The following is a 27,329-nucleotide window of genomic DNA, read 5'->3' as shown; positions in this document are numbered from 1 at the left end:
AAATACTGCTTTGTCATTGAGAGTAGATTGAAGAGCAGCAGTGATTTACACTCGCTGGAGAAAACAACATGACTGTGGAGGGAAAGTTAAGTGAGTAAATTCAAGTGCTGTGCAAAGTAATGGATGAGTCATTGGTATTGATCAGCAATCAAACTCTGACAGATAAACTCACTTTGTTCCTCAGAGTCTAACACAACAGACGTCTAACAAACACACAAAAGAAGTATATGGAAGGATAGAATGATGGAGAGATGGATGGATAGATAAAATCATTTGATTCAAGAAAAATGAATTAAAAAAAGTCTGAAATCTAATCAAGTAAAATCATTGGTGCACATCCAGGCTTTTGATCTCAAGAAATACAATTTAAATTGAAGTTGATCCGATGAAAGCCCTGGTACAAGTACATCAAAGTCAAAATGTGGAATATGGCCAAAATGGGCACTAAATGCAAAATAGCAGGCTTCCTGTTGTGTTTTTCCAATTGCACCTACAGATTTTTTGTTTGTCTGGTCATGATACATCTGTATATCGATTTTTGTGAAGACCGGTCAGTGTGAACACGTTCCAGGGGTCTCGGGGGGCACTGTTGAGCCATTTTGCGACGCAAAATTCACCACTTTCTAACTTTCTGCAAATTTTGGTAAGAAGTTGAGCATGGTAAAGCCCTCAAAAAGACAATTCATTTGCCTGAATAATAATAATAATAACCCTTACAATTTCAATAGGGTCTCACCAGACCTTTGATGTCAGTGCTCGAGCCCTAATAATGACAAAACCAAATGTGCCCGGATTGAGTGTGTAGTGCTTTGTGTGCGCTTGTCAGCTTGTGTGTGTGTGTGTGCTGCCTGCACCTGTCGGTGGGCGGCGGCGTGGCGAGCTTGGCTGCCGCTGTAGTAGCGGTTGTTGGCGCGCAGGCCCGAGTTCTTCAGGGATCCATGGGAGCTGGTGGTGGAGGTCCGGCTGCAGCAGTAGGAGTGACGCAGACACTTGCTGTACTCCTTATGGACCTGGACAAAAATACAAATAAAAAATAAATATATGAGTATAAGTATAAATATATACTATAAATATAAAGTCAACACCAGTGGCGGGTTGTAAAGCCACTCGTAAACACAAACACTTAGTTTCAAGAGCCCGGACCCGACGTGGAGCAACCAAGGCTTTTATCATAGGTACAGCAAAAAGGTTTTTAATGACAATCTGAACATCCATCCATCATCCATCCATCCATCCATCCATCCATCCATCCATCCATCCATCCATCCATCCATCCATCTACTATCCATCCATCCATCCATCCATTCATCCACCCACCTACTATCCATCCATCCATCCATCCATTCATCCACCCACCTACTATCCATCCATCGATCCATTCATCCACCCATCCATCCATCCATCCATCCATCCATCCATCCATCCATCCATCCATCCATTCATCCACCCACCTACTATCCATTCATCCATCCATCCATTCATCCACCCACCTACTATCCATCCATCGATCCATTCATCCATCCATCCATCCATCCATCCATCCATCCATCCATCCATCCATCCATCCATCCATCCATTCATCCATTCATCCATCCATCCATCCATTCATCCATTCATCCACCCACCTACTATCCATCCATCCATCCATCCATTCATCCACCCACCTACTATCCATCCATCGATCCATTCATCCACCCATCCATCCATCCATCCATTCATCCATTCATCCATTCATCCATCCATCCATTCATCTACCCACCTATTATCCATCCATCCATTCATCTACCCACCTACTATCCATCCATCCATCCATTCATCCACCCACCTACTATCCATCCATCCATCCATTCATCCACCCACCTACTATCCATCCATCGATCCATTCATCCACCCATCCACCATCCATCCATCCATCCATCCATCCATCCACCCACCTACTATCCATTCATCCATCCATCCATTCATCCACCCACCTACTATCCATCCATCCATCCATCCATCCATCCATCCATCCATCCATCCATTCATCCATTCATCCATCCATTCATCCATTCATCCACCCACCTACTATCCATCCATCCATCCATCCATTCATCCACCCACCTACTATCCATCCATCGATCCATTCATCCACCCATCCATCCATCCATCCATTCATCCATTCATCCATTCATCCATTCATCCATCCATCCATTCATCTACCCACCTATTATCCATCCATCCATTCATCTACCCACCTACTATCCATCCATCCATCCATTCATCCACCCACCTACTATCCATCCATCCATCCATCCATCCATCCATCCACCTACTATCCCTCCATCCATTCATCTACCCACCTACTATCCATCCATCCATCCACCTACTATCCCTCCATCCATCCATCCATCCATTCATCTACCCACCTACTATCCATCCATCCATCCATTCATCTACCCAACTACTATCCATCCATCTATCCATCCATCCATCCATCCATCCACCTACTATCCATCCATCCATTCACCCACCTACCTTCTATCATCCATCCATTCATCTACCCACCTACTATCATCCATCCATCCATCCATTCATCCACCCACCTACCATCCATCCATCCCTCCATCCATCCATCCCTCCATCCATCCATCCACCTTCTATCCATCCATCCATTCATCCACCCACCTACTATCCATCCATCCATCCATCCATCCATCCATCCATCCATCCACCCACCTACTATCCCTCCATCCATCCCTCCATCCATCCATCCATTCATCTACCCACCTACTATCCATCCATCCATCAATCCATTCATCCACCCACCTACTATCCATCCCTCCATCCATACATCCATCCATTCATCCACCCACCTACTATCCATCCATCCATCCATCCATCCATCCAACACTAGTATTGCACCATTACCTTCTTCTGCAGGGCACAGTGGAAGATAAAGATGAACATGCCCTGGAAGGCGTTGAAGGTGGTGAAGAGGTACGCCATGATCACCGTGTTCTCGTTGATGAAGAGGAGACCAAAGGCCCACGTCAGGCCCAGGAGGAAGAGCAGAGCAATGGCCCCCAGAGCCCATGACCTGATGGACGTGGACGCAGACATGTTATCACACAGTTAACCTGAGCAGAGGCAAACTGAATAATCCAGTGAGGTTTTTTTAAGCATGCAGTTATTTTTGTAGCTGAAAAAACATTAATAAAACTAGTTTTTATGACTCTCACTGAATAACTTGAACTCACTTAATGTTATCCAGGCGGCTGGAGTCGGGTTTGAGGGCTGAGGAGTTGCGAACCATCTTGTGTAAAGTGATTATGAGGAAAATGAGGTTGAGCTAGGGACAGAAGATTTGGAGAATCACATGAATACTCGGTGAACTTTGCCATCTGCTGCAAAAAAACCACTATTAATAACCTCACAAGTCAAGCATGGCAAAATATGTTTGGTTTAACTGCTTGATATCGAGATAGGAGGAGGGGGAGTAATACTGTCTGATGGAAGAGCAAATACCATAATAACAAATGAAACAGGTCCAATGAAGCTCCAGATGAAGTAGTTATCCACTCGCAGCCAGCATCTGGAGTGACACAGAGGAGAGGAGAGTGTTACACGCAGCTCAGCTTACCAACAAACACACACATAACTCAGACGTGCGTGCACACACACACACACACACACACACACACACACACACAAAGGCACCATTTCCCTGTCTCTGCGGATTATCATATGAGGGCTAATCATCAGGCTTTGGCTAAGTGCGTTCAGAAAAGCCAGTCCGCGGGGAGGTGCAAGAGCCGTTTACACAGCACTACATATTACATTTCCAGCTGAGGGAATATCATAATCCCACTTCTCAATCTGCAGGTGCAAAAGGCCCGAATTCACACGTACGCTTTCTTGGTCCCATAGCTCCTGTAGTCTATGGCGGCCGAGATGCCCACCACCAGCGCCGGGAAGCAGTAGCCGAACAGATAGTAGTACTTTTTGCGGGAGTACTCGCTCTCAAAGACTTCCACCAGCATGAGATAGAGCTGCACGCCCTCCAGACACATCCAGGAGAAGGCAGCCAAGAAGAAGAAATGCAGAAGGCCAGCAAAGATGGGACAGGCGATCTGAGGGAAGCAGCCGGGGAGAGAGGAGGAGGAGGGGAGAGGATGAGGAACGGAAATATTAGGATGAAGAGGGAGAAACAGTCACGATCAAGGCTTCTAACTGAATGAGAAACAGAAGAGGACAGACAGAATCTGGTTGTAGTTTTGGGAATTTACAGAGAGGAAAAATGAAAAGCTGTCCCCTGGGTTACCGGCTCCGCATATTATTGAGTTGTTATTCATCACTTAGTGCGGTAAATGTTTTACAGAGAAATCTAACGGCAGGTTCATAGTCAGCTTTCATTAAAAGTGAATATTTGTGTTGTGCTGTATGCTTTCAATTTCATTTTCAGGTTGGAATCTATAAAAACAAACCTAATCTTGTGTTAATGGAGTTTTAAAGAAAAGGACGTTCTGCTGTAAAGAACTGAAACCGAGGGATACGTTTCCTTTCAGAGAGAAATCTGACAAAACCTCATTAATAAATCGAACATCCTCGGCAGATATCAGACGAACACGTGGCAAAGAACTCACGTGGTATTCCGTCTTGTCGATGCCGATGAGGAAGAGCAGCTCGGCGATGAAGAGGTTGATGCAGAGGTTCTTGTGGATGGTGTTGCGGTCGGTCTGCAGGCCGCGCAGGAAGCAGAAGGTGGAGATGCAGATGGCCAGACACACCAGGGAGATGACGATCCCCACCCAGGTGATCACAAACAGGATCAGCTCATGCATGCGCCCCTGGTACTGAGGTCCGGAAGAGAGTCAGGTGAAAGAAAGTGGAGTGTTTGAGAGAGTGGAGCGGGAATGGGAGGGGGAGAAATGAGGGAAGAGGGGCAGATAAAAGAATTTAAAAAATGAATCAGAGGTAAAAAAAAAAGAGGACAAAGTGTTGGAATGACAGCGGGACGGGAGGAGGAGGTAGAGGAGGAGGATGAAGATGGACGGGACAACAGTGGAAGGGAGAAACAATAGGGGATAGATAGACAGAAGAGGGGGAGGGGCAGAAAAAGAGCAAAATTGCTTTATTTAATGTTTTGTAAATATATGCAAGGAGCTAAAGTGTAGAGACAAGAGACAAGACATCCGGAAAAAAAAAAAAAATACATGACATTCAAATTCATGTGAATGTCAGCTAGAAGTAGCGGGACATGAATTTGTAAGCGTGCGCCTTCCCGTCAGAGTGAAAGAAGGGAAAGAGAAAATTCAAAACAAAGAGCTTGTCAGCCTTGAGAGGGAACATTAATGTGCATGCGTGTGCGTCTCTGTGACAGAGCGAGCGAGCGAGAGAGAGAGAGAGAGCGAACGCTAATACTCGCCCGACTGAACGTCTGCATAAATTATCCCCCGTCTTCCATTTTAACCCGCGCGTCTGCCACGCCCTTGTTTACTCACGTCGGGCTCGTGGTGCGCCATCAGCACGGCGAAGTTGGTGAGGTGGCTGCAGGAGCAGGTGGTGTGCGTGCTGTTGGCGTCCAGCAGCCGGCAGCCCTGGGACGACCACTGACCCGTCATGGAGCGCTCCGAGTAGTTCCAGAAGGAGCAGTTGGGAGTGTAATAATTCTCCATCTAGATAGATAGATAGATAGATAGATAGATAGATAGATAGATAGATAGATAGATAGATAGATAGATAGATAGATAGATAGATAGATAGATAGATAGATAGATAGATAGATAGATAGATAGATAGATAGATAGATAGATAGATAGATAGATAGATAGATAGATAGATAGATAGATAGATAGATAGATAGATAGATAGATAGATAGATAGATAGATAGATTACTTTATTCATCCCCGAAGGTAAATTAAGTCGTCATAGCAGCCGGTATATTTGAATACAATAAAATACAATACAATAGAATAAAATAAAAATTAGATCTCCATATTGTTGTGATGACACTCGTCTAAATTTTAAGTTGATCCGATGAAAGCCCTACGACAAGTACATCAAAGTAAAAACGTGGAATATGGCCAAAGTGGCCACTAAATCCAAAATGGCGGGCTTCCTGTTGCATTTTTCATAATGCTCCAAGAGGATTTTTTCAATGATTAGTCACGATACACCTGTTTCCCCATTTTGGTGAAAATCGGTCATGTGGAAACCTAGGGGCTGCGGTCCTGGTGGCGCTGTTGAGCCATCTGGCCACGCCCATTTCCAAATACTCAAGAATACTTAAATTTTCACCACTTTCTAATTTATTGCAAAGTTTAGCTACTTTTTGAGCACGTTGAAGCCCTCAAAAAGCTGCTTCAATAGTCGGAAAAAAATAAATAATAATAATAATCCTTTCAATTTCAATAGGGCCTCCCACCGATTTCGGTGCTCGGGCCCTAAATATTGAGGTAAAAAGAATAAAAACAGAAACACAAGATAAATAGGTAGATAAGGTGCAGTGGCAAGATGATGGTAATAGTACTGATGATATGATGGTAATGTTATTAGACAGTATATAAAAATAGTACACTATATATAGTCTATAATATAACATAATATATATATGATAGTAATTATACCAATATAATAGCAGTATATAGTAATAAAGGGGGGAAAGAAAAACAGGGAGGATGATGGGAAAACGTGTGTGTGTGTGTGTGAGTGTATGACCTGAACACTGTTCGACCCTTTAGACCCCAAAGAACTGAATATATGTCTTCTTATCTCCAAAGGAAACACATGTAAATCAGTTGTCTGTGTTTAGATAGCTCACAGAACCAGTCCTGATTGGCTGAGAGAGATCAGTCCTCCTATATAAGATCATGTATTTGACTGTCCTGCATCTTCACTCTTACAATCTCTGATATTATTGGAGAAAGGGAAAAAAATATCTTGTATGGAAATTCAACAAATGTAAAGACACCATGACAACTCTTTGTCATTATCGAAATTTAAAATTGAAGACACATAATTAAATGATAGACGAGATAAAACACTATTTTGTGAAAAAGGCAGCGAGTGAAAAAGAATTATAGCCTGTAACACATGTGATCTTAGATATGGTTAAATGGCTCCAGAGCCTCTTTCTTATTACTCATCATTATTTTTAAATACTTAAAATTGTAGATGCACTTAAATCTGCTTAATTACAGTAGCAGGAGTTAGCAAACTGAAACCCACCATCCATCAAGCAGCCTTAAACCATAGACATATATAAAGACTAGATGTCTCGTCTGCGTTGCCGGCCAACGGAGCCGGACGTCACCACATGGCGGCCATCTTGCCAGAGGTTGCTTGCTCACCCATAACATTGTGTTGTAGTGGTAAATAACCATAACTTACTCAATTTTCAACCAATTTTGAAACGGTCTGGTTTATTATAAACATCAGAGATGTAGTTATGATACTGCATAAATTATTAATTTTTTTTTAGACAATAACATAATTATTCATGTTCAAGTATGCAGTGTCATATCTACATCTGTGACGTTTATAACAAACCAGACCGTTTGTAAATCGGTTGAAAATTGAGCAAGTTATGGTTATTTACCACTACCAACACAATGTTATGGGTGAGCGAGCTGCCCCGTAGCAAGATGGCCGCCATGTGGTGACGTCCGGCTCCGTCGAACGAGACATCTAGTCTTTACATATGTCTATACCTTAAACCATTGTATTTGACTGTCCTGCATCTTCACTCTGAGTTCCTTGTGGTTTCCCTGTGTTGTTCCTGTCTGCAGAAAGCCCTTTATTAAATACACGTAGATAACTTCGGTGTTTCCAGCCTCTTATATCTCCAGATTTCCATCACAGGAGGTAAATTAAGCACGATAAAAAACTGAAGTATACGTCACCTCCAGATGTTTGAGGGTGTAGACCACCGGCTCGGTGAGGAACACTCTGTTGGACTCTTTGTTGATTGAGGCCGCGATGACGTGCGAGTTGACCGCCAGCCGCCTCTTATCGTGACCTGGGCCCTCCATTTCCATTTTCACGGTGGCGTTCTCAGTGGACAGGAAGGACCCCAAGTTTTTATAGAGGATGAACACCACCTTGACTTGTCCTGCATATGGAGGAAGAGAAGGTTGGGGGGGGAGGGGGAGCGGGAAGATGAGAAAGAGAGAATGTGAGAACACGAGCGGAGAGAAAAGGAAGCCGATTTCGTATATGAAAAGGGAGACATAGATAAAGGGGGAGGAACGGGGTGGGGGGGGAGAAAAAAGAGCAGATACAGAAATGGGGGAATAATATGGTAATGGCAGCGGGAGTGACAGAGATAGAGAGTGGGGAGTGACAGGGCGAGCGAGAGGGAGACGGAGAGAGAGAGTTAGTGAAGGTTAGAATGATGGTAAGGACCGTTTCATTTTGACTGGTGGAAGAGAGAGAGATTTAATGTGGAGGGCAACGGAACATTCATCCCTCAAGCATTCACAGATCTCTTATTATTCCATATGAATATTTCATGTGCGTTTGTTTCAATCATTCTAATCTCGTTCCCACTGCAGAGCCGAGTGGAGACAGAGCAGAAGAGAGAGAGAGAGAGGGGATGAGGGGCCACGGCAGGAGGAAGGGAGCAGCGGCGGGGGGGAGGACGAGAGGGGAGGGTGTGTGTGTGTGTGTGGGGGGGTAGATACAAGAGAGATGAGAGAGGGGGATAAGATGGCGGAGAGACGGAGCGAGCGGATGGAACGGGGAGGAGAGGGAGAGCTGAGATTGCTCTGTCGGGCCGATTGTAATCTACACGCCTCCCCGGCCGTTCTATTAAGGCGCCGCTGTTAAGAAACCATCAGGAAAAGAAATTGTCTCAGCGCTTTTGTTAATCTGATTAGCCTGTTATTATTATGAGCCACTAACTTAGTCAAGTGCATGCAGATTGTTTTAGGCTTCCATGAAAATGCAAATGCACGGGACGGAGCAGTTTCTCTCTTTAGTCGCCGGGGTGAGGACAGGGGGGGGACGGGGGGGGGGTTTGCTGACCGTTGCGGCTGTACTGTTTGATGGTGGAGGCCGAGAGCTGGATGGTGCTGTCGCTGGCGTAGTTCTGTGGGAAGGACAAGTCCTGCAGGTCCATCTCCGTGTTCAGGACGTGCACCTCCAGGTCTGGTGGTGGAAACACAGCACACGGAAAAAAACTATATGAAGAAGACCCACAACACACAGAGCCTAGAGACCGGTAATACCATAGATATATATATAATAAAGACTAAATGTATCGTTCGACGGAGCCGGACGTCCGCACATGGCGACCATCTTGCTAGGGGGCAGCTCGCTCACCCATAACATTGTGTTGGTAGTGGTACTTACTTTTTAAATAACCATAACTTGCTCAACAGTTTGGTTTGTTATAAACGTCAAAGATATAGTTATGACACTGCATAAATTATTTAATTTTTTTGGAAAAAAACATAATTATTCATAAGTATGCAGTGTCATATCTACATCTCTGACGTTTATAACAAACCAAACCATTTAAAAATCGGTTGAAAATTGAGCAAGTTATGGTTATTTACCAACACAATGTTATGGGTGAGCGAGCTGCCCCCTACCAAGATGGCCGCCATGTGCTAACGTTCGTCTCCGTTGGCCAGCAACGCAGACGAGACATCTAGTCTTTATATATATCTATGGTTAATACAACAAATCCACCATATTTAACATCTCAGTCTTCCTGATATTCTCACCGATGCTGGGCGTTCGATCGGAGAAGCGATTCCCGTACATGTTGTTGGCGAGCAGGAACGCTCCTTTCTCCAGGACGTCCAGGAGCATGGTGGCCGTGTGCGCCTGCTCGGTGCTGTTCATGTCCTGCCACGACTCCAGGGCCTCGGGACGCAGCAGGTTGTCCACGGTCTGCACCACCGCCTGGCGAGGAGAGGACACTTGTTACTATCACTGGAAATACTACAGCAAAGTACACATCCGGGAACTAGTGATAGAAGAAACCAAGAAATACCTAATTATTAATGGACAGCTTATATGTGGTCACAGTGGATATTCAAGACACAATACATTCTCTTGTTTTCCGTAAACCAACATTTTTTCATTAATCAATATTTAAAAAAATATATATATTTTTTCATAAATATAAATTAAATATTGCAATCTGTTTTTCATCTTTAGAAATATCTCTGTGCTGTTTTTAGACTCATTCTCATTCCCAGTTAAAATTCATTAATCGTGAAGTATTGCGAGCAACCATTTACCATGATACACAACTGCACACGAGAGTAATACGTTGGTAATAGGGTAATAAGGCAGTAATGATTACTCATTGGTTTGTGCCAATTAGTGCATAATGCTGACTGTACTAAATGACACAGAACAGTCCCTTAAGAAAGTGATTAGTGTGCAGATTCACAGATATCTAGTAACTAATTATTAGACACTGGTCCATTAACAGTCTCTTCTCAGGAAGTGCTATTAGATAATAATTAGCCTTCTGTGAGAAATTATCCCGTTAGTTCCTGCTCTGTTTATTACCTGTTACTTGATAATTATTCATTTAATGTATTGTGAGAGTTTTAGTAGAGCACCTCAAAGTACAAAGTCCCCACTATCCATCTGCAATTTCCTAGAAACTCACCACTCTCCTGCACTAGATTTATCACAGACGTATTACCCTTCTATTTCACACTTACAATTCATTTAATGGCAATTTTGATGGTTGTATCAGCTATCCAATTTATTGGAGTAGCCTGCCTGATGAATCATGTAATTCTCTTGCTCAGGCCTCTCAAAATGAAGGATTGACTGCTGGACGGAATAAAGAGCGTCGCCATTAACAAAATGAATTCGGCATCAGAACCCGGCCGCTGCCACTGGAGACAAAGATGGAGGATGTTTGGGGGTTTATCCTCTGATCAGCCCGGGGGTGGGGGGGGTGGGGGGGGTTGGGTGAGCAACACGCTGCGCTAGCTTGCAACGAGTGACAAAAAATAATGGTCGAGTTACATACTACGCAGCAGCCTTTACTTCATCCAGCAGAGATCAGAAGATGCGGAGTCGTATTACAGTGCGCTGCAGACAGGTCAAGACACAAAAGCCCGTGTGCTGCAGAGTGCCGCATTTCATCATTACAGAGAAGCATACACAAGGCCTTTATGTGATATTAGATTACAGCCTTCTCAGAACCAGAGATATTGCACAAATATTGAAAAGGCACAGAGGGGTGGAGTAACACGAACTGATGCCTCTCGTACTATCGTCAAATTGCATTTTCTCAGACCCACATAGATTGTAACTTATTGTGCAACACAAGGTTACACTTTTAGGCTCGATCTCGCTGAAACAAATCTACGGTATTGTCACAGAAAGTTGATTTCCACACAAGCTTAACCAACAATTCAAAGCTGTGTACACCATGAGCAGTAGGAAAAACTACAAATCAACTTCTGCTGCCCGGGGAAATACTACACCAGAGTTTAAATACTCTACGGGAGTTGTACCAAACCAGCAATCCCATAAGTGATGATTCCAAAGGAAATATAAATCATAACACAGAGCACTGAGCCAAAGGAATCTCATCTACAAGCCTGGTCGACTCAAGGATTTATCTTCCCGTATTATTTTAAGTCAGGGAGCAGTCCTCCTCCACTCCAGGCATGTAAAGCAGGCAGATAAAAGAGAGCAGGTACCTGGATGTAGGCCCGACAGGTCCGCTCCCGCTTCTGGAACTGGAAGGGACAAAACAGAGGCTGGAATGAAATAGCTAAACACAGAAACTGTAAATTAAAAACTCACTCGTCCTTGCGTGTGCACTAAAGGGGGGTGAATTCGCATTAACCCCGGCTTTCTTTTGTAACGATTGAATTAAACAGCCTGCAGGGCTTGAGTGATTCTTGTGTTTAGACTTGTGTTTAGACTCGAACCTTGTTGTAGTTCCGTCCAGCCGACTCTTTGTTTCCAGGCCTCAGGGCCTGAAGCTGGGCGTCCAGGATGTCCAGCAGCTGCTCGATGAGTCGCACGGACGAGCTGACGTCTCCGGCCTGGATCCGACCCCGCGTGTGGTTCACCAGCTCTCCGGCAATGTTGGCAGCGTTCTCACCGCTCTTTATCTGCACATGAACGTGCACATATTAATAAACAGTACGATGAGAACTAGAATGGCACTCGGCATACTTCAATCCACTAGATCCAGATTTTTATTTGGATCTGCAACATAGCACACACTCGTAAATATGGTTGCTTTTTTTTTGTACCAAGATCCATGAATTATTCTCTGAGTAATAAGCAGTAATGCCTCTTCTTTCTTGCTTTTGGTGGGCCGCATGCGCCATTTGCTCGTAACAACACCCCAAATCTAGAAAGTGTAAAAAATGGATCCACCCCCTCTTCCAGTTCGCCACCAAGTTTGAACGGTTTCATCCTTGGAACAAAAATTCCAGGAAATTGGTTTGAATTGTTTTAGCGTAATCCTGCTAACTAACTAACTAACAAACAAACCATCAAGTGCAGATGAAACCATTAGCTCATAGTGGGAGGTAATGATGGAAGTGATCTGCGCCGATGAGTTGAGTCCCATTCAAAGCTGCAGGAAAACTCTAACTGTTCAAAAAGTGCGTACATTGTTTGTGCTGTAATCCTATCTCCCAAGACCCTCTCTGAAAAAAAGACATTAATTATTGGTCTTTCTAGGATCACTGTGAACACAGATGGACCTTGTATGGATGGTATTTATTTGAACTCTGCCTCAAACTGTTTTCACTTGCAAATCAGAACCCTGAGAAACCACTTTGCATTTGCAATTGATTTTTGCCGATAGGAGACTGGCATAATGGATTCTTATAATGATGTTACTTGTCCAATGTGATGATGCTTACTATTCCTGCCACATGTGCACACATGTAGGAGCATTCATTTTTATTTCCCTTCAGTGTAAATACACATTTATATGGATCTCTCTGAAATCCAATCACTGATATAACTAAAGGTTTAGCAGAGAACTACGGTGTATATTATAACACAGATCATGATGTTTATTTACTGCACAGGCATAACACACTATGACACTAAAATGGAGAAACTGAAGCATGAGAGAGAAAGAACTTATAAGCTGTGACGCCTGAATCATAAAAAATAATTGAACCTAGCTGTAATTAATGTAAATCAGTGAAAAAAGAGAGAGTTAATTAAGTATTAAGAACAGATGCCTTGTAATGGAGAGCCAGTTGAAATGAGTCTGTATTTTAATCAGGCCAGCCTTGGAGATATGTTAATGTGTGTGTGTAGGTGGACAGGGAGGATGGGGGGGCAGGGGGGCAGAGGAAGGGGACGGACCCATGGCCAGGGGGTCCGGCTGCAGGTCTCACCTTCTGGGCCACCTGGTTGACCCACGGGGAGGTGCAGTTACTCAGGTCAGGCCCCCGCGGGTTCCACATGACCTGCTCCGCCAAGCACTGGAACGAAGCGATACCTGGAGAGGAGAAGAGACGGGTGGGGGGGAATAATGGAGAGATAATAAGTGTAAGGTGTCTGCAATTACAGAAGAAAATGAACAGTCGAGAGATGAGAACAAAGAAGATTTTTTTTTTTTACCCTGGAATCAAATGAATTTTAAAAATGCAATAGTCTTAGTGTTTGAAGATGAGAGGGAAGGAGGGAGGAGGAGGTGGAGTAAAAAAGTCTGAGAGAAAATGGGTCAGAAGTGGAAAAGGTTAAATAATTGGAAGGTAGGGCAGCGGGAAAGGGAGGGAAGAGCAAAGGAGGAAGACGATGGCACGGGTGGAAACAGGCTTTCATGTTGTAAAAAGAGGGATTTAACAAAAGAAACACATATACACACACGTTACATTTACTGTGTACACAACAAAGACATCAGGAATGATCCTTCGCTGTCAAACAGAAACACCAACAGGGAAACACCTTCCCCCGGCCCTGGTCTCCAGCTCGGTTCTTCTGTTTAGTGAGGAGGGTTCAGAGAAAGGACACTGAGCAGGGATGAAACGACAGAGGGGTCTCGCCGCTGCCGCTAACGCAAAACAAAACCATGTGAAGTCACAAAGAAGAGGCGGAGAAAAGAGGAGAAACGAGACCACAGAGAGAGGGGGGGAGAGCGATGGAAGCAGGAAAAAACAACTCAAAACACCTCACAGTCGTATACGGATCAGAGCAGATGTGGCGTTGCATTTCATACCCAGTTTCTCTCTCTCTCCCACTAATTCCCCCCCCACCCTCTCTCCCACTTTTGTCTATACTCTCCTCCATCGACCACAGATTGGGTTTGAGAGCTCTGCCAAAATGTGGCAATTAAGCCAGCTGCTAATTTGAAGTAACTGCCGTTCTCAGGGAGAGAAGAACAGACAGAACCATTGGAAGGCAGCGAAGAGGAAGATGCCGTCTTTTTTCTTTTCTTCCCCTGTGACTAAAGATTGCTTTTTGATGGCTGCAATGTTTAGAGGTATAGAAGCGAGCATGAAGGGAGGTGAACCCTGTGTTGTCTGCTCTTTCATTTCATTATTCGCCATTTTCAATCAGCTCTGTTTCTGTGGGAGATGAGCCTTTCATTCCAGGAGGATGGGCTTTCATCTGCGAGTCCTCGGGGACTGTTTCCTGCTAGTGGGACCAACGCAGGGACAGAGGGGGGGGGGGAGCACAAACATGCTGATCGCTTGGGTACATGCAGAGAGATGTAGCGCACACACAGACAGGGAGAGCACACGTGAAAAACATGCTTGTTTGTTTCATGGAGTGGAAAGAACGCACACATGTTTTCGAATGTACACATGCAGCCGTCCTCACCTAGAGATCCTTTGGGACACGGGCGGTCCACGGTCTCTCCTCGCTGCGTGGTGGGCCAGTCCACGCCACGGACCCGCTTCGCCTCGCACACATGAAGCTCCGGGCCCTGGGGCGGAGGCGGGGGTGGCCGGCGGGTGACGGGCACGGTGGCTGTGATTGGTCGAAGATCGGGGTGCTTGTTGATGGAGCCGATTGGGCGCGAGGTGGGCGCCACCGGGCGGGCGGTGGAGGGGCTGGCGCTGGAGGTGGACGGCTTGGCTGCAACAGTGGTGGACACTGGGGCGGTGGTCAAAGGCCCTGAAGAAACCCCAGAACAATTCAGAGAGAAGAGGAGACTTGGTTAGAGTCAGAGGCCGCGGAGGAGTGAGAGACGATAGTAAGAGGATGTAAGGGATTTGTTAGAGAGCTGCGAACAAGGGAGTTAAGGACACAAGCATGTGAAAGTAAGACGTCTCTCACAAGTTGAGTTCAAAAGTAAGCCCGATAATAATTGGGGTGACAATTTTTTTTTGTTCTTTTTGAGCTTTTCAAAGCCTGTTCTCCAGATAAAGGGGGAGACGCAGGGGAGGAGATGGAGAGAAAGCATCATCACAAGTCAGGCAGAAGTAAATAATTGATCAAATGTATCAGTGGAGTCACCATCACTAACAACCAAACCTAATGCCAAGATAAAAGCAACACATCACAACCACGAAGACTGATCAAACGCGGAGTCTGTCTCTCTCTCTGGGCTGCATACAGGCCTTTATGCGGCTCAGATATACAGTACATCCAAACCTCCCTCTTATATTGATGGACTGCCAAAATGCAGTGTGCTGTTCTCGTTTCATCCTCCCTCTTATCATTTCAGAACGACTTTTTCATTATCCGTGACACGGTGAAGTTGATATGAAGTGCTACAGCAGTCAAACCTGAGAGGCTGCTCTTTACTGTAACTAAGGCTGGATGGTAATACAAGGATTTGGCATCCGAGGCATCCAAATGTCAGAGATGACGCAGCGACAAACACTGTCTGCACTGGACTGTTTGAAGTGATTCCCTGGTCCAGAGAAAAGCATCATTATGTATTTCAGCCCAGTGGTTATGACAGAAAAATGTGTTTGTAGCTAAACGACCACGTTCCAGATTCCCCGTCATAATTTCATGTTTTATGAATATACAGTCATTGGAAGTACGACAGAATTTTCCCTCACGTATAAATCTTTGTTCTTTAAAATACATAATGTAGGCTACATCATTTTCAGGAAGAAGACACTGACGTCTGTAAAGTACACAGAATATTTCTATTGATGTAGAATTCATACATAATATTTGTTGTAGTCTCTAAGTTAAGATGGGTTGAGATTCAATTTTATATCAACTATCAACTGAGATTTACATCTTTTCAAAAGAATAATCTCAATTGGAGGTCAACTGTGATGTCAGTTTCTGAAATAAATCAATGATAAAATAATATGTTAATACCAACTTGTCTGACAATAAAGAATGGATAATGGATTTCCCTGAGTTTGAACATTGCTGGAAACAATTTGGATAATGTAAGTACACGAGTCAAGAAAACATATTAAATTTGTCAATTACTTTTTATGAATATCAATGAACAATTGTTAAATATTTCATATTTAAACATGATGGGTGACTCCAGCTTGACCTTAGCTAACACTTAAGCCTACAACCCGAAAAGGAATTGTATTGTATATCTGCACCAATTTCCAAAAGTAAAACATCTCAGGGTTGTAGATTTAAACCACAAAAGTTACTCCTCTGTCTGCAGTACCACTTCTTACCTGAGGTGGGGTCTGGGGGTCCAAACTCCAGCGGGTAGCGCAGCACGTTGTAGTTGTTCCAGACGTAGAGCTGGTTGTCCCGCGGGTTGTAGTCCACGGAGGAGACGTACTGGTAAGGGTTGGGGAAGGCGATGTTCACGGGCTCCTCGCGGCCGTGGTTGGTGTTGTAGGCGTACATCACCAGGTCGCCGCCCGCCTCACTGTCATCGTCCTGGTACACCGAGCGCACCGCGTACAGCACGCCGCAGGCCATGAAGGCGTTGGACGCCATCCTTTTGTCGAAGCTGGTCTCCCACGTGCCTTCGAAACGCAGGGTGTAAGGGTTCACCTGGTGAGGAAGAGGAGAGGCTTAAAGTACAAACAATTACACTGGGAGGGGTTTGGGGGGAATTTTACTTTTTTGTTTTTATTATCTTCGCCAAGGATGTTATGTTTTCTTCTGCATTTGTTTATTATTTCACAGGATTATGCAAAAACTATAGGACCAATAAAATATGTAGAAGCCTGTGGTAAAGGTCAGGAAAGAATCCATTACATTTTGATTTGGGATCCGGATCAAAATGTTTTTAACTGGGTGTTTTTCAACATTTTCGGTTTGCCATTTTGTAGATTTCGTCAAGGCAAAAAAAACAAACTAATATATATATCTTAACATTTGAATTATTGATATTCTTTTATTTCCAGGTCTTTATAGTTTGAAGCTGACTATAAGCTTAACGTTGACAAAAAAAAGGGATGAATTTCAGGATGAACAAAACCTATACGTTCAAATTCAGCATCTATAAAGTCTCTAATATCATTATTCAGAAAAAGAACTGACTCAGCAAACTTTTTCTCATGCTGCTCATGTTTACACGAGCTTACAGCAGCACAGATTTATAAGCACTTGTAAAAACATTTAAAAAGTAATTAAACCGTCAGCTTTGCAGAAGAGATTTTTTTTTCTCCCTGTAGTTACGCGATGTTGCATCTGTGTAATCTACCTTCAAACTGTACGTTGAGGCGTAACAGACCTCCAGATGTCGGCCGCTCTCCGAGTAAATAGGAAAAATAATAAAGCTCCCCAGAAACCAAACAATTCCATAACGATGAAAGTGATCACTTTCTTGTTTATTACTTTGTCGCTCCGTTATGCTGCAGTCTCATCGCTCATGCAGGGTTTTGATATTTTAGATGGATAGTTTCACTCGTGCAGTTTGAAAAACAATTTCCCTGTAAGGTCAAAGATAGCGATAATAAATGATGCGTCTCCAGGAAGAAGACATTAATACGAACTCTGTTTAAATGGGAACTTGGTTGCAGTTCTGTTTGTTGGGAAACAAAGAACCCAGCTTGTGTTAGAATATTAATATTCACATTTGGAGTTTGTGTGAAGAAGTACTGTGACCTAAGATCAAAAAATTAAAACAATGTGCACATGTACATGTAAGAAGGCCACCTTGCAGAAAGAAAATGGTCATGTTGCCTCTACGCTCCATCACATATAAAAAAACAAATCAAATATTTTCCTCACTAGAGAGGATTATTTTTCTATTATTATGGGATTTGAAATAAGGCCTAAGATTCCATTTCTATGCAAACCCATTTTTTTCTGGTCAACGATCTGTGTATCTCATTTGACGGTGCCCTTATGTGACCTGAAGTCTTTCCTGAGTGACATATGACCTCTCATCTGGCAAGTTAAATGAGATTGTGTCTTAATCCACTCCTGCATTAATAATCCACATCCCCCCCCCCGCCTGTGCAGCGCTGCTCGCCCACCTGGCTGACCACAAGTCGTCCGTTGTTGGACTCCGTGGCGTAGATCACCCAGAGGCCGTTCTCATCCACAGCCAGGTCGATGTCCGACTTCCCCCCCCAGCGGTAGGGGGACGTGTCATGGTAGTTGGCGTTTGTGATGATGGCCTCGCCGCTCTTGATGCGCGTTCGTAAGTCGTACTTGACGATGTTCCGGGTGCGCTCCTTGTTGTAAAACACCGCCCCATCATACACCACAAACCCCGTGCCGTCAACTCTGTTGGGCAACCTGTTGAAAACAGATGTTTCACTCAAGGGGTCTGAGAGAGAGTAGGAGACAGGATACTGATCACCATGGTTTTGTACAGTGATGCCCATCTGCAGATGTAGAATTAAACTTCCAGAAAGAACAATTGTAATGACTTGTGCTTGACTATTGAGAAATTGCCATGACAATCTGGCGTTGTTGGCAGGATTTATTGTTCCTTGTGTTAAGACTATGGTAACTTCCCTAATTAAGTCTATGATTGGACAATATGTTCAACTTCCTGAAACTAATCAATCCTGGACACTTCCCTTCCAGGATGATGAGATGATTTAAAGATGTATAGAGAATGTTGAGCCTTAAAGTCTCAAAGGGGGGATTTGTGGTGGCAATTTGACCATTTGGGTAGTGATTGATTCAAGGAACCACTTTGACGTATGGAAAGATGAGCAAATGGATTCCCTTACATATCAGGGTCATTGCTCATTGTATGAAATCTTTGCCATTGTTTTTTGTATGGTGATGCCCATCTGCAGATGTAGAATTAAACTTCCAGAAAGAACAATTGCAATGACTTGTGTTTGACTATTGAGAAAATTCCACGACACTCTGCACAAGTCAATCCCACGAGACGAGCTCACGGTGAGGGAGCCGACAACAGAGGAACAACTCTGTTATCACAAGCCATCTCCACCTCAAAAGACAATAAATCAATACAGGAGCAGATGCTATTTGATCATCCGGGACAGTGGGAGGCGCCCTCACTTGTAGGTGGTGGTGGCTCGGTTCTGTTTGAAGTCTTCCCAGGAGGCGTACTCGTACAGCATGTCGGTGCGGTAGGGGGTCCAGGGCATGACGTACAGGCGGTCCCCAGACTGCAGCGGGTCCTTGCACCACGCCCCCGCCTGGTGCTCCGCCTCCTGCAGGGAGCTGGCGGCCTGCACCCGCAGCAGCGTCCCCGGGCACACAAAGACTGGAGCAGAGGGAAAGGGAAGGTATAGAAAATTAAAAACAAAGCATTGTAAAAATGAAACATATCATGGGGAACGGCAGGGGGGGGGGGAGAAAAAGAAATCGGGAAAGGCCAAAGAGCATGGGAGACAGAACAGGAGAGGGAGGGAGGAGGAGGGGAGGAGAGAAGATGTGAGTAGAGAGGAGTCAGTTGAGAAGTGAAAAGGGAACAAAGAGTAGGGAAAGAATTGGACAGGGGAGGGGGGGGGGCGGGAGTGAAGTGAGGCACATTATCAGATTTAAAGTGGAGGAACATATAAAAGCTCATTTGTAGAACATCAGCATTGTGGTCGGGAAGCGTCTGGATATGATAAACGGGAGATTTCTGGCTGCTCTCTAATCTAATCCATCTTGGCCTACTTTTTATTTGATTGTGCATTTTTTATTTCCAAAGGCCTCTGCCTCTCTGCCAGGCTGCTGGGTGGTTACACAGGAATTGTGGAGCTTGTTTTATTAGGACTCAAATTTGGCTCTCAGTCAAGAGTAATGCCTCCAAGACATAAAGCATCCAGGGGTAAAGATGTGAGGTCACAGTCACTAGGCTCCATATCCCCCCACTCATTCAGCCAACACAGACCAGAAAACAACAGCGAGATAAAGACACACACACTGCAGTATCCAAGCACCCCCCACACACTGGATGTCTGCGTTAGGCAGGTGGAGGTCATCCACTGGGGACGAGTGTAAATTGGCTGTTTGACGCTGTGTGTCCCTGCCTGAGAGCCCTGGGACTCCCGGGCACGCCAGGTGATCTGTGAGGAGAGCTGCTGGCATCCTCGCCACTCTGACATCACAGGGGCACCCGGCAACGGAGAGCAAGAGAGAGAGAGAGAGAGAGAGAGAGAGAGGGAGAGAGAGAGGGAGTTGGAGGCACTACAGAATAAAAACAGCTGAGGAGTCCCCACGTCTGCGCTGCCAGTTTCTTTACGTGTCTCTCTGGCGTGAGGTTGAGACAGAAGCAGGCACCTGCTGGTCACCTCATGAATGAACGCATCTCTGAACTAATTGGACGCTGCAGGGGCCTTTGGACACAGATGACATAAAACACACACGGATGCACCGACAGACACACACACACGCATGCACACGCCAACATGCGTAACACATACACTGGCACACTGCAACTGTTAGAGTGATGGATGAGTCTAGGCTCAAACTGTCTTGAATATTGCATGGAGTCTGGGGCGGGAGGAGAATCAGAAGAGAGAGATGGCGGAGTTACTGTTCTGGAGGATTTTTGAAAAATCCAGCTTCCTCTTATTGCTCCTGTGGTAGTGGCGGGTGATCGGTAGCCGAGCCAATCAGGAATTAGCTTGTTCTTTCTGCGCGGGTCCGACAGCGACTGACATCCAAACAGGAATCTAATCACGCTCAGGCAGAAACAAACACTGTGGATACAGACTCCTCACAGGGAGGAGGTTGTCAGGCTCCATTGTTGAACAGAAATGCTGACTGGAAAGCAAGGACGCCTGAGGTGTTTGCTTTGCAAATATGAACGTGGGTGACTGAAACATGCAGAATTATGTTCAGAGCTAATGGTTAAATGCAGCATTTTTTATACAGCCAAACAATTTCTACACTAACAACCCGCCAATTCTCCACCTCAACGCAATCACACGACATCTCTATCAATCCAGACGCAGCACGGGCGCAGCGCAAGCAAACGGAAGTCGTGCTCCAAAATATTTGAAGTAAAAAGCCGTAACGGGCGAGGTATTATTAGAGCAGAAAAGCTACGGAGGGGAGAAAAAACTAAAAACAACCGATAGAAGTAGGACACCGCCTCGAAAGTACAATGCTACTGTAAATAGAGAAGTAAACAGCGTCCGTGAACCACGAACCAAACCAGGAACACTCGGCCTCAAGGTAGAAGAAAGGACAAAGAAACACAAACATGCACACAAAAGTATATTTACTCCTAACTTTATGTATAGTCATTCACAACCGAAGGACATCACTAAATTACTGAGAACACGCTAGCTTCCAACCCATCTTCATTTTATATCAGTACAATATCAGACATGTAATGTATCTTGGTCATTTATCCCCAAAAAATATTATCAAAAATATAGAAATTATATTATAAAGCAACAGCAAGTTTTACTGAAGGCAAATCAGAACTTGTGAATTAGAGGGTTGGCTCATTGGAGTGGAGGTAATCTCCCATAAAGAGGGTTATTGAAGGAAAGCTATATTATATAAGTGTTATTAGTTAAGTATATGTAATGCATATAAGTGTTATATTGCAGAGATTTATATAGGTGATATACGACGGGTTATGCTATTGAATTCAAAGTATGCAGACATGGAATGAATCAGCTCGTCTTTATTCACTTGTACGAATCCTATTTGACTTTTGACCTATTCACAGAAGAGAGCACATCCTCACCTTGGTAAATACAGCTTTAGTGATTTATGATTCAATACTGTATGAACATTTTATTAGCAGTTCTATTATTGGATACCAGCTTTAACTGTGATTAGTATTAATTTGGACTTCCATGTTCCATTGTTAGTGACTGCAATCTATTTTACATATTCAATTTTGTTATTTTAGTTTAAACAAATTAGTAGTTTCATTGTAATGTTTTGTATTTGAATTTATGTTGTAATCATATCTTAGCAATTTCTGTGACTTGTGTAATATTTATTTCCATTTATGCTGCCATATGTTCAGGTTGGGGAAGGGTCTTGTATATATGTAAATTGATGTAAATGTATAAAACTATATAAAACCAATAAATATATGTTTAAAAAAAAAAAAAAATTTGGACTTCCATGACATTCATAACGATGGTGCACTAATTAAAGGTTGCAGCTAGACGATGATATAAGAGCTTTTGGAGGCTGGTCTCCTCAAATCCAGACTGACCACAACATAAGGGTACGAGACAGAGGAAGCTCTACAACCTATCATTACTCCAAAATAGTTGTCGTCTGCGATACAATTTTCTCTCCACACACCGTGTCCTCCACAGTGTCCGTCACAAAACACTGTGATCCTGTTCATTACTGAGCCTGACCTCGCAGGCCTGTCCTAAATTGGTAGCAGCCTGGACTCTATCGTCCTCATCATCACGATGAAGCTGCAGCGCGGCGTGGACTAAACGCTGTGTCATCCTCCGCCATGCTCCTCTGGCCCCGCCTCTCCCACGTGAACCCTGTCCACAGCAGATCAGCGAGCCTCGGTTTATTCTAATGAACCGGTCGCTGGGTGGGGCCCCGGTGCCCGGTGTCAAAGGGGCTCATCAAAGGCCTCCAGGCTGCACACACAGGCTGTGAGGACACACACACACACACACACACACACACACACACACACACACACACACACACACACACACACACACACACACACACAGACGCACACACGCCAAACAGAACCAGTGGCCACGCTTCGCTCCCTGCTAACCCGGCCTCGGGGGGTTCATTAGCTCTGACCTGCGCCCCCCCGGTCGTCACGACTGACTTCCTGTTTACCAGCATCTCTCTGCCTTTTCCTTCGCTCGGCCTCCCTCTCTCTCTCTCTCTCTCTCTCTCTCTCCCTCTAACAGTGAGGGGTGATTGTAGCAGCGGGGGGGCCCCAGCAGCCAAACTCTATAGCAGTGGAGTCTGTCTGGTACAATAGGCTATTATGACCACAGTATGAATGAGGTATTAGGAATTAGGCATTAAGCATTAGGCGTAAATCTTGAGATTAGGCATTATCCAAGTCTGGCAAGAGCAGGTTAGCTGGAGTAAGAGCCATCTGGGATTATGTCAGATTGTTAGATTAATAGATTAATTCCTATTTGGGTGCGGATGGAAATCTTGTAGTCATGATCATCCAAGTGAATTCACTAAGCAGCACAGACACTTTTTTACCCTACAAACCAGCCAGATGGCTAATGAAATTTACCTTATCTGGGATTAAAACCCAGGCTGTAGCTATCATAGTCCAGCATGCCAATTACTGCCACACATACGCGGAAATACGGCTGTAATAATTGGCTATTTATCTCCGTAATCCCTTTTCTCGGCACAGGTCAGCTGCTACTTGTCAATACCAGGCTGCGGTACAAAATGATGAAAGTGCCAGAACTTTCCCAGAATTGACAGTAAATATCTCCCATAAGTGTCGGGCAGCAATTTGTGATCGACTGGTAACGCAATTAAAAGTGAGCGCTGACAGCTTTAGGCTAAATTTAGACTTTTTCATTTCGGTTGTCTCCTATAATCCATGGTGTTCTCATGTTTGATGTGACAGCATCCTGGTGACGGTTAATGTTCGACTTTGATGATCTAAATACCCCCTGCCAAACGCTGGCAGCTGTTTCTAAAGTGCCGTCTTTGTGTTGTTTGTGTTGTGTCTTTTTTTTTTTCCTTCTTCTTAACTACAGGGATCTGAGAGCTCTGCTGGCCCGAGTCATTGCCCAGTCCGCAGCCACGGCCTGTTCACAGGACTGACTGCTGAGAGCATGCTGTCTAATTGAATCCCACACCTGTTCCTGGCAGGTGCAGCCTGCAGGCAGCAGGGGGCAGAAAGGAGCATGACGTGGTACTTCCACGTCCATGCCGGACAGTTAATGGCCTTTAAGTGTGCAGTGAGTCTCTTGATGGAATGCTGATGTGCATTTAGAAGCCCATTTGTGTGTCTTGCATGTGTGCGTGTCTGTGTGGTTGTGTGTGTGTTTGTTTGTGTGCAGCTCAGAGAGTAAGAGAGGCAGAAATAGAGAAGAAAGCGTGGAGGAGGATGTGAGCCGGTGCTATGTGCAAACAAGAAGAGAGAGAGGAGCGGAGTCAGAGCAAATAGGTTATTTCCTGTGAAATGAGAATTAGGAGTGAGTTAATCTGCTGAGGACGGACATCATGTGACAGAGAGACGAAGAGAGAGAGACGGAGGGAGAAGGGAGGGAGGGGCTCCCATTGTGTTTCCGTTTCCTTTTAGACTACGAGGGGGTCAAGTCCTGGGAGTAAAAAATACAATACAGTACAATGAGCTGTGCACAGACATATACATACAGACACACACCCTCAGGATACACACAAGCACACAGACAGAGGAAGAGGCAGGTGTCACGCCGGCGCCTTTATCAACACAAACATTCACCCCAGAGAAAACCCTTCACTGAGGCCAAAAGCAAAGTCCTGTCTGTGGGGGGGTGAAGCTGACACTGAGTGACAGGACAGTTGGTCGGGACATGGCTGCAGCGGCTACAGGCTGCTGATACAGTAGATGGCCGGGGGGGGGTCATACACAGCAAAATCTGTAGTGTTGTTTTTTCAGTGTTAATATTTTTGAGTTGGTGGGTGTTGATTTTGGAGTAGTGATCACCTGTAGTGATCAAAAAGCTCTGCGAGCGTTGTCAATCAAGCGAGTTAAATGTTAACACCTGTGACTGAGTTAGATTCACTTCAGGTGGAGTTGATCATAAAATATGGGAGGAGCTTCACCACAGATCTCTGCACCCAATGAACCATAACAAAATCCCTCGGCTCTCTTTATCAAGACAGGTGTGAGACTGACCCTCGTTCTTAAAAAATACACTTTAATGTGTCATAAAATAACACTATGTATGTTAAAAATAAATTAACTCTCATAGTGCAATGAAATAACATGATTTTAGTGTTAAAAATACACTTTAATGTGTCATAAAATAATACTATGTATGTTAAAAATTAATTCTGATAGTGAAATGAAATAACACAATTTAGAGTTAAAGGTGCACTTATGTGGTGTCATAAAATAACACCAAGGGTGTCAAATATTTTTCACTATTAAAGAGTTATAATATTAACACTTTTCAAAGTGTAATTTTAACTCAGATCCGTGAGGATTATATAAACTCAGAAAAAGTGTTAAATGTAACACTCTGTGAGTTGAATTAACTCTCCTGATTTTGCTGTGTAACCTGCACTGTCTGTCTTATGTCTCCATCCCGGCTCTGAAACCAGCTCCTGTGTTTTATATTCATCACCACCTGCTCCGCTCACCTCTCTGTGCTTCGGCTCTAACAATCCAATGACTTCCTCGTGTACAGTCGACCCCCCCGACACTTCTCTCTCTCTCTCTCTCTCCCCGAGCCGGTGAATAGGGCGTCTATCTGCGCCGCCTCGGTCACATGACTGTGCTGGTGTGTGGTGGGTCATTCCTAATGAGGCGCTGCTGCCTGACTCATCGTCTCTATAGCGACCGATCTCTCTCTCTCTCTCTCTCTCTCTCTCTCTCTCTCTCTCTCTCTCTCTCTCTCTCTCTCTCTCTCTCTCTCTCTCTCTCTCTCTCTCTCTCTCTCTCTCTCTCTCTCTCTCTCTCTCTCTCTCTCTCTCTCTCTCTCTCTCTCTCTCTCTCTCTCTCTCTCTCTCTCTCTCTCTCTCTCTCTCTCTCTCTCTCCCCCATTAGCGGCCGTTCTTTGTGTTTTCCTGTCACCCGATGCAGCGGCTTCTCGCTCTTTCCTTCTCATTTTCCCCAAATCACAGGTGGAGAGCAGTTTGTGTGAGTAATGGTTTTGTCCTTGCACCGTGCCCTCCTTTAAAAACACCAGGAGGAGGTGCACACACTGTAGTCTACTGCTGCTGCTTCCCTTTCTTGCCTCTTTCCCTTCAGAAGCAAACAGACCGGGGGTGAGAAAGACGTGGCGGACACTCAGTCAGCAGCGAGAAAAGGAACTATTGTGGTGATGTGGGTTTTCTACTCCACTCGACTGTCAACGAAAGAGGGTGAGAATAGAAACTGAGAGTCATGGGGGGGGGGGAGGAGAGGTGGCTGAGGCGGAGATGGTCTGAAAATAGCCCTGACAGTAGGAAGGTAGGTAGTGTTGGACATTCATGGCACAGGATCTGAACATTGTGAGCGTCAATCAGCTGATCAGTCAGAGAGGATTCATTTGTTGGTCAAAGCACAAGAGAGTGAAGTGTGTTGAAGAGCAGTGAAGGGATGGATCACAGTGGGTGGGGGTAGGGGTGCAGACACAGGTGGGGGGTGCTCATCTTAGTGTTAGTGGGAGGAGGAGGAGGAGGAGGAGGAGTCAAGAGGTAGAACCAGTTGGGTGAGGCGGAAGCGGGAGGAGGGAGGATGAGAGGAGGAGGGTTTTGTTTTTTTCATTCCTATTCCACCGCAAGCGGGGGGGGGAGCGAACTAAAATGGCTGCTTGTGGTGGGAGAAAAATGTGACAAAAAAAATCGTTGTTAATCGATGTTAAAGAAAACGCCATGGACATGACAACAGACGGAGCCGGACGTCATCACATGGCGGCCATCTTGCTAGGGGGCATCTCACTCACCCATAACATTGTGTTGGTAGTGGTAAATAACCATAACTTGCTCAATTTTCAACCGATTTTTAAACGATCTAGTTTGTTATAAACGTCAGAGATGTCGTTATGACAAATTATTCATTTTTTTTAGAAAATAACATAATTATTCATAAATACACAGTGTCATATCTACATCTCTGACGTTTATAACAAACCAGACCGTTTAAAAATCGGTTGAAAATTGAGCAAGTTATGGTTATTTACCAACACAATGTTATGGGTGAGCGAGCAACCTCTAGCAAGATGGCCGCCATGTGGTGACGTCCGGCTCCGTTGGCCGGCAACGCAGACGAGACATCTAGTCTTTATATATAAATCTATGGGCCCATCAACCAATGTGATGGCAACCTCCACGAGAGTGAACTCCTCCAGTGAATGGATCCAGCCACGGGACTGGACGGGGGGGGGGAGTCGGAGGAGGGGGGCGCGGACCTGAGGGGGAGGCGGGGGGGAAGTTAAGGCTCATTGGG

General features: G+C 44.8%; 1 protein-coding gene across 1 annotated transcript in view; it reads right to left on the bottom strand.

Moving 5' to 3' along the window:
* The window catches only part of adgrl1a (adhesion G protein-coupled receptor L1a), a 67,691-nt gene that overhangs the window by 7,630 nt on the left and 32,732 nt on the right, over positions 1-27,329 (bottom strand). Inside the window, exons 5-21 of the mRNA XM_061089905.1 lie at positions 19,322-19,529; positions 18,316-18,580; positions 16,555-16,882; positions 14,768-15,064; positions 13,339-13,442; positions 11,899-12,084; positions 11,665-11,703; positions 9,712-9,892; positions 9,008-9,130; positions 7,885-8,093; positions 5,484-5,657; positions 4,626-4,835; positions 3,892-4,112; positions 3,508-3,574; positions 3,240-3,331; positions 2,911-3,079; positions 855-1,010 (exon numbers count right to left, since the gene is read on the bottom strand). Of these exons, the coding sequence (XP_060945888.1) occupies positions 855-1,010; positions 2,911-3,079; positions 3,240-3,331; positions 3,508-3,574; positions 3,892-4,112; positions 4,626-4,835; positions 5,484-5,657; positions 7,885-8,093; positions 9,008-9,130; positions 9,712-9,892; positions 11,665-11,703; positions 11,899-12,084; positions 13,339-13,442; positions 14,768-15,064; positions 16,555-16,882; positions 18,316-18,580; positions 19,322-19,529 (3,029 nt within the window). The remainder of the gene's footprint in view (positions 1-854; positions 1,011-2,910; positions 3,080-3,239; positions 3,332-3,507; positions 3,575-3,891; positions 4,113-4,625; positions 4,836-5,483; positions 5,658-7,884; positions 8,094-9,007; positions 9,131-9,711; positions 9,893-11,664; positions 11,704-11,898; positions 12,085-13,338; positions 13,443-14,767; positions 15,065-16,554; positions 16,883-18,315; positions 18,581-19,321; positions 19,530-27,329) is intronic.

This window comes from Limanda limanda, chromosome 17, assembly GCF_963576545.1.
Source record: "Limanda limanda chromosome 17, fLimLim1.1, whole genome shotgun sequence".
In the NCBI taxonomy this organism is placed as follows: Eukaryota; Metazoa; Chordata; class Actinopteri; order Pleuronectiformes; family Pleuronectidae; genus Limanda; species Limanda limanda.
This window is presented reverse-complemented; position numbering and strand designations above follow the sequence as displayed.